This window comes from Trifolium pratense, linkage group LG3 (genome assembly GCF_020283565.1).
Source record: "Trifolium pratense cultivar HEN17-A07 linkage group LG3, ARS_RC_1.1, whole genome shotgun sequence".
In the NCBI taxonomy this organism is placed as follows: Eukaryota; Viridiplantae; Streptophyta; class Magnoliopsida; order Fabales; family Fabaceae; genus Trifolium; species Trifolium pratense.
Window position 1 is genome coordinate 29,911,890 of NC_060061.1, and position 7,190 is coordinate 29,919,079.

Consider the following 7,190-nt stretch of genomic DNA (forward strand, 5'->3'; position numbering starts at 1 on the left):
TTTTTACATCTGACATTCGCCAGATGTAAAAGTATCCCCTTTTACCTCTGTTCTCGTGTTTCAGCTGACCAATTTTTTTTTTAATTAAATTGGACCTTTTACATCTGACCAAGTCACCAGATGTGAAATAGTAACTTTATTTAATTTTTTTTTTTTCAAAATCCTGCGTTTTTTTTTTTTTTTTTTTTTTTTATATTTTTAAATCCTATTTTGTAATTAAAAAAAACCAAAATAGCATTACAATTCAACATTCAACCAAAATACAATTACATTCAACCAAAGTGTTACAATTCAAATAAAATACCAAGTCTTACAAGTCAAGCAAAATACCAAAACAATCCAAAATGTTATAACATTCAAGCAAAATACAAGTCATTACAATTCAAAACATCCTAATTAATGTGAATCCATTGTAACTAGCTAGCTCCTAAACCTCATCATCGGAAACAACATAATCTACCTCGGGATTGTACAGGTCAAGAAAACAAGTAGCCCAGTTGTTTCGCAATTCATACATCTCCTCCTCGGTTAATGACGTGGGATCATCGAACACCTACAATACATATACATGATCAAGAATGAAGCATATGAGAAGTGAGAAGGCTAGGATTAAAATGATGCCATTATAATTCCAAATACAAAACACAGCTAGGAAACTACAACAGCTAATGCAGCTAGGAAACAGGACAGGAAACACTGCTAACTACAACAGGAAACACAGCTAGGAAACTACAAGAATTTCTAATTGTGGAAGGAAGTCCTACACAGCTAGGAAACTACACAGAATGCAGGAAACTGCATCCAATTTGCCAATCAAGAAGAAAAAAAAAATACCTCCATCCAATTCTTTGTAATACTAGCGGTGACAATGTCAAGCATGTTCTTCATTACATAATATCCACAGTCATTACCGTTAGGTTGTCGCCTTGTCTACATATAAACGACATATAGTTAATACATAAAAAAATATCAATCATGTGTTATCAATCATGCCTTTCTGGCGCTTTACTCCACCTTGACCGCTAAAATTTGCAATTCTTCCTATCCCCTTAGAAAGTGAGGTAAAAAAAGTTTTTCCATTTCCTGCCTTATCAATCATGCCTTGTTTTGTTAATGCTGTATGGGCCTGAACAGAGGGAAAAAGGAGATGCATTGTTAACGTGAAGTAGGAAAAGTTAATAACAAACATAATTGACTGATTAGTTTTGCAAGTGTAACTGTTTCATGATTGAGAATGTGTTTTGCATATGCAGTGCCTAAATATTGGAATTAGAAAACAATCTTCTCTATAAGACTATAACCAAAAGCAAATTTACCTTCAAATAAATGTCGACGGCTCTATAAAGGCCATCATCGATGACACGAGCATAATCAGGAAGTATCTCAATCAAAGCAATGAATTTCTGTAGACTTAAGCAAGGATCAGGTGCAATTTCTGCTAAAAAAGCATCAATAAGCTGTCCTACTTTTAGCAGGGAACCATGTCCATTAGAACCAATTCCGTCGGATTCATATCCGTAGTCTTCCGTCTCTTCCTCTTCAATTCGCTGCAAGAAATTCACCAGTAACCTATGAACTGTATCCACATCAAACAAGGAGTCTCCACTCTGAAGAGATGGTATAAGAAGATCATCTAGTGAAACCATTTCCAACCTTAATGATATCCTTCTTTCAAGCTCAAGCCTACATGGAATTGTGGCACCCAACATTATAGCCATCTTTAACATGCCAAACAAGAAAGTCAAGGGAATGAGGACAAACAGAACTTCATGGCAAGTTCAAATGTCTAGTGTCCTCCTGGAAAATTGAGGAGCTCCAAATTTGAAACATTTGAACCCTTGTTAGCTTCAGCAACCATCTTTCGGATCTTCCCACTTAGGGTAACCAAGGGAAAATATATGAACCACAACATCAAACCAGCTTTTAGTTGAAATCCAAAGCCATAATATATTACTAAGTTTACCATATAAAACTTACAATTCAATATGACTAATACAAAAAGCTTAGGAATGTTGAAATATTTACCTTATGCAGCAGAAATGACTCCCCATCAACCACAATTGTAATGTCACCAGCAACATTAGCAAAAATCCTGCCATGAAGAAGAAAAATCTGATTTCACAATAGACACAAAAGCCCTTCATGAAAACCACATAGTACATTCAAAAATCTCCTGTATCCTCTTAGTCCTTCTACCCAAACAAAAACACCTTAATTCGTTACACAAAGAAAGATGTGAAAGAATTTAACAGCATTCACAGAGTAAAACCTCAAGAACAAGAATTTTGATAATCTATATATACCTCAGAAGCTCCAAATATCTCAGAGTAAAACATGTGTTGGATAGATATTAAGTATTCACTTCAAGATTTATATGCATAGCTAACCAAGTTATCAAATGTAGTTACATGTTTAATCTACTGTCAAATGAATTAAACACAAATACACTCACACAAGACACATATATAGTAAAAAAGAACTAATAAGCAAAAAGAAAAATAAGGGTAATTGAGCCTTATTGCAGAAGTACCTGGTAGTGTAAGAGTTACAAAATTTAGGAGTAGTAGAAGAGTGCTTAGTAGAAGAAGAGAGGGAGTTTTCAGAAACCATTTTTTTCCTTTCTTTCTATTAGAGGGAGTTAACACATGGACATCGAAAATGTTCATTGCTTTTAGGAGGAAGATTTTTTTCATCATTATTTTCGGGAGATGGAAGATTGATTTCAGCAAATCGAATAAATTCAATCACTCCCCGTTCAAACTCGGCACTTAATCTACTAGCTTTCATCCAACTACGATCCATACCTATGTTGTGAAATTAAGTTAAAACATGGTAACACCAACTAAAGTATTGGTTTCGTACCCGATGGGAAACCAATCACTTAAATGAATCAATTGCAGATGAAAAAAACATAAATCAATTGCAGTAGAAACAATTCTAAGAGCTAAAACCAAGTAACAAACCACAAACCATGTAAAATCACGAAAGAAATCACAAAGAAATCAAGTAACAAACCAAGTAATAAACCACGAAAATCACAGAAAACATTGTTTACAATATGAACGCTTATAAGTCATGAAAATATATATTATACTGGTGTTAAGCTATCAATTTATATAGCTATCAATTTAGTTTCACTTTGCTAAAATTTCCTCAACACAAAAGAATCAATTCAATCACAAACTAATAGCATAAACTAATTATTAGTAAGTAATCACAATGCAATAAGCTAATTTTCCAGAAAGAGATTAACACCAGTATTAGCTTTAAATAACATCAAATCAGAGAGAGAGCGAGAGATTACGGATAAGCGACAAAAATCACGATAGAAATTTATAAGCACTTAGATTTAGCTTAACACCAGTATTAAAAAGGAAAATCACGACAGAAATCACGAAAAGGAAAATATTTAAAAAGGATTAAAATAGAAAGAAGAGTACCTGAATCGATTTGGAGTTAGGGTTCGTGAGAGAGAGGACGGCGCTGGTGGTGAGTTGAGAGAGAGGACGGCGCTGGTTCTTGCGAAGGTGAGGACGGCGCTGGGTTGATGCGTTTTGGGTGCGAATCGAAGGTGAGGACGGTTTTGCTTCTTCGTTCGTTCGTGAAGGTGAGAGGGGTTTGCTTCGTTCGTGAAGGTGAAGAGGGTGGGTGTTGCTGGGTTGCTACGAATTGAAGGTGAGGACGGCGCTGTGGGTTGCTGCGAATTGAAGGTGAGGACGGCGCTGTGGGTTTAAGGTGAAGAGTGTTGCTCGTACGCGAATTGAAGGTGAAGAAGGGTTTAGTTCTTTTGATAATTGGGAGAGAGACAGATACACTACCTTTACCTTTGTTCCAAAAATATATTTTTTTTTTTGTATTTAACCTGACATTTTACATCTGTGCCTAAATATGGCCAGATACATACATATTTTAGATAATTTTCACCATAATTACAAGATTGCCACCGCGTTTAGTTATGCTTCTGGTACATTGAAGTTAGATGTAAAAAGTCTTGTCTATTTATTTTTTACATCTGTGGATATTGAAGCCAGATGAAAAGGTTACTCCACATAGCCTTTTACATCTGACATATGCTCGTCAGATGTAAACATGATGTGTAAAAAGTCATATTTGTACTAGTGTATGTTTTGTTTCTGATTGTTCAGAGAACACTGAACAATATATGAATGGTCTCGCCGTCTCGGTACCATTTTAGAATGGACTTAAGATCATAGCGCACTGGTTTAAGTATCATAATTGATGGTGTGATTGTTGTCCGATATCTACAGTGCAGTATTTATCGGTATCAGTAGAGAACTGTGTTGTTTTATACTGGAGACTTCGTAGTTGATCGTCTGCCTTGCACAATTACAATTTTAGGCAGTACCGCGAAACGTAGAACTGTATTCACCCGCGACTCAATCCAGTAATCTCTTCGCTGAAAATTATTTTTAATGTGTTGTACCCTAATTTTGTCCTACCTTTTTTTTTAAAAAAATAATTTCTATTATTATTGTTGTTATTATTATAAAAAAAAAATCAAAAAAAAAAAGACAACACAAAATGTTTTCACGCACAACAACAACGCTTGCATCATGTGTACTCTCCACTCCCCTTACTTCAAGCTTACAATTTTTAACCTTTTCCCAAACAAAACCAATCATCCACCAAGAGCAAAAGATGATGTTTTTCCTTCCCTTCTTGGCCAATCAAACCCTAATTTTCTAGTATAAGTAGAAGTAACATTTCAGAGCAGAAAAAAGGATTTTTAGAGGCTGAAGTTAGAGAGAACAGAACAAAAATTCACCATTCTTGCAAAATTCGAAATCCACCAAAACACACACAAACCTTCACTTTTCTTCACCCAAAAGCATCCAAACACTTTCAGTAGATAATAACCATCGAAAAAACGAAAGAAAACCGTCCAGAAAAGCCTACCCAAAACTCCAAAATTGCCAAGAAAAAGGGGTTAACAAACCCACTGATACAAAGCTCAAAACAAGTAGGTTTCTAAACGTTTTTTACTCATGAACACCCACTGAAGCTTTTCCATTCGTTAATTTTGCTTAAGCTTGCTTAAATCATATTTTGTTTTTTTGAGTTCTCAAGTTGTTGTTCCGTTTTTTCAAAATATAAGCCTCCACTGTGAAATCTAAGCATAGATTCATGACCAGTGCGAAAAACCGAGCAAAACGGTATATAAACTTTTAAATTTCGGCAAAGTTTTGTTGATGTTGTTGTTCAAGGCCGAAGCTTGTTTGAAGCTTCCATGGCCGCTGTGTTGTTGTTCTTCATGGTGAGGAAGAAGCTTGAGGTTGAAGACGATGACGTGTCAACACGTCATTGGCTCCCTCTTTAGTTTAAAACATGTCTGTTGGATCTGGTGAAAGGCTGAGATCTGTTTGATTATTTTAAAATCCAAGCCGTCCGATGAATCAGAAGGCCTAGATCTGTGAAGCCTATCGTGCACCCTGATCCTGATGATACTCTGAATTATTTTTGTTCTGTTTGTTTTTTTTGACGAATTGGGCCTGGGCTTGGTGTTGCAGTGCTGTTGCCTCACCCCCTGTGCAGCCCAGATCTGCTATTTACACCCCCCGACCAAAAATATGTTTTTTTTTATCCTTTTTTAGTGTTTTATCTTTTGTATTTTTATTTCTTTTAGTATAAAAAGGTGAAAATATGTTAGATTGTTTTTTAGGGTTTAGTATGCTAGAATAGTTTATCCTTTTTAGTTAAGTTATTTGTGTGAAATATGTTAGAATAGTTTATCTCTTTTGTTAAGTTATTTGTGTGATAAAAACGAAACTTGTCTTTTTTTTTAATAAAAATAGAATGAAAAAAGGATCGGTTTGTCATGTGGCTCTCCGGTTCTCTGGTTATTCGTATTCTTGGTGATTACCTCGAAATGCGGATAACCGGCGTTCTTTTAATTATTTCTTTTTCAAAAAAGTAATAAAAACCATAAAATGAACGCAACGCACTAAACTGAGTCTTTTTTGTGAGAAATGTTTAACTGAGTCTTATGTGTTTAAGAAATGTTTTTGAGAGTCTCATGTGTTTAAGAAATATTTTGAGTAAGTGAAAAGGAGTCTTATGTGTTTAAGAGGTTTTTTTTTCATGTGTTTAAAAAGAGTCCCATGTGTTTAGAAAAGTATTTTGTGTAGTTAAGAGTATATTATGTGTTTAAAAAGAGTGTTTGTGTAAAAGAGTCCTTTTTGTGAATTAAAATCAACCAACAAACACATATTTTCTACACAAGAACTGCGTGTAGCTTTGAATTTCTCATCGCACCAGGGAATACGTAGGAGCGAGATGGTGTATCTCGTCAAGCACATTAATAAAAAAAACCTTTTTGTGTCAAAAAATGTTAAGAGTCTTTAGTGTCTTTTAATGTCTTTTCTTTGATTAAATAGTGTAGAACAGATAATAAAGCATCATTATACAAGCGCGAGAACTAATTTTAATCCTAGATCTGAAGAGAAGGTTCCCGTTGAGTACAACGGATGCGAGGGGTGCTAATACCTTCCCTTCGCATAACCGACTCCCGAACCCGGAATTTTGGTTGCGATGACCACCCTTTCCACTTAAAGGTTTTATCGATATTTTCCTTTTCCGCGTGGCCGCGTGGGATAAATAAAATTCGGTGGCGACTTTACTGTTTTAGCGAGCGTTTATCGCTTCGCGCAGTTTTTGTATTAGCTAGTTGAGTAGATTAGCAGTTCATCCTTAGAATTAGCCTTAATTTTTAGGGAGGGCGCTACAGCTGGCGACTTCACTGGGGACTGGTTAATTAAGAGAGTCGAGCCCACTCTCTTTAGATTTAGGTTTTTGGGTTTTTGCGCTTGTTTGTGTTTATTGTGTATTATTTTTTATGCTTTATTTGCCGTAATATTTGCATGTGTTGTACTTGTTTATTACTTGTATAAATATATCTGTTATATATATATGTGGGGTTGTGATGTTGGGTTACATGTGGATAAAGCTCTACACCCGAGCTTCGAGAGAAACTAAGTTAAGTTAGGGGTTTAGTATTGGCCTGCTTGGCGCGTGCCTCGAGAGGACCAATACGAAAACTCCGCCTAGAGTAGATTCCTTCGAAGGATGTGTTACCTTGCGAAATTTCGTAATGGGAACAAGTATCTTTCTAGGGATCCGTGACTCTAGGGACCTTTTAAAGTAGAACCTAAACGCGTTAGAAGGCCTCTACT

General features: G+C 35.6%; 1 protein-coding gene across 1 annotated transcript; it reads right to left on the reverse strand.

Annotated features, from left to right (window-relative positions):
- Nucleotides 1–427: 427 nt before the first annotated feature.
- Nucleotides 428–3,963, reverse strand: LOC123914932 (BTB/POZ domain-containing protein At3g08570-like). Its single transcript, XM_045966095.1, has 6 exons — nucleotides 3,441–3,963; nucleotides 2,026–2,092; nucleotides 1,317–1,874; nucleotides 1,010–1,126; nucleotides 835–930; nucleotides 428–553 (listed from the first exon to the last, which is right to left on the reverse strand). The coding sequence occupies exons 3-6, from the start codon at nucleotides 1,725–1,727 to the stop codon at nucleotides 428–430; spliced, it is 750 nt and encodes a 249-aa protein (XP_045822051.1). The 5' UTR covers nucleotides 1,728–1,874; nucleotides 2,026–2,092; nucleotides 3,441–3,963.
- Nucleotides 3,964–7,190: the final 3,227 nt, after the last annotated feature.

Excerpts from the sequence above, each read along its gene's own strand:
- LOC123914932 (XM_045966095.1), bottom strand. The coding sequence starts at position 1,727 with ATGTTAAAGATGGCTATAATGTTGGGTGCCACAATTCCATGTAGGCTT. Across the intron at positions 1,127-1,316 it reads CCGTCGACATTTATTTGAAG|GCCCATACAGCATTAACAAA; the intron begins GTAAATTTGCTT and ends CCCTCTGTTCAG. Across the intron at positions 931-1,009 it reads ATTTTAGCGGTCAAGGTGGA|ACAAGGCGACAACCTAACGG; the intron begins GTAAAGCGCCAG and ends GTTTATATGTAG.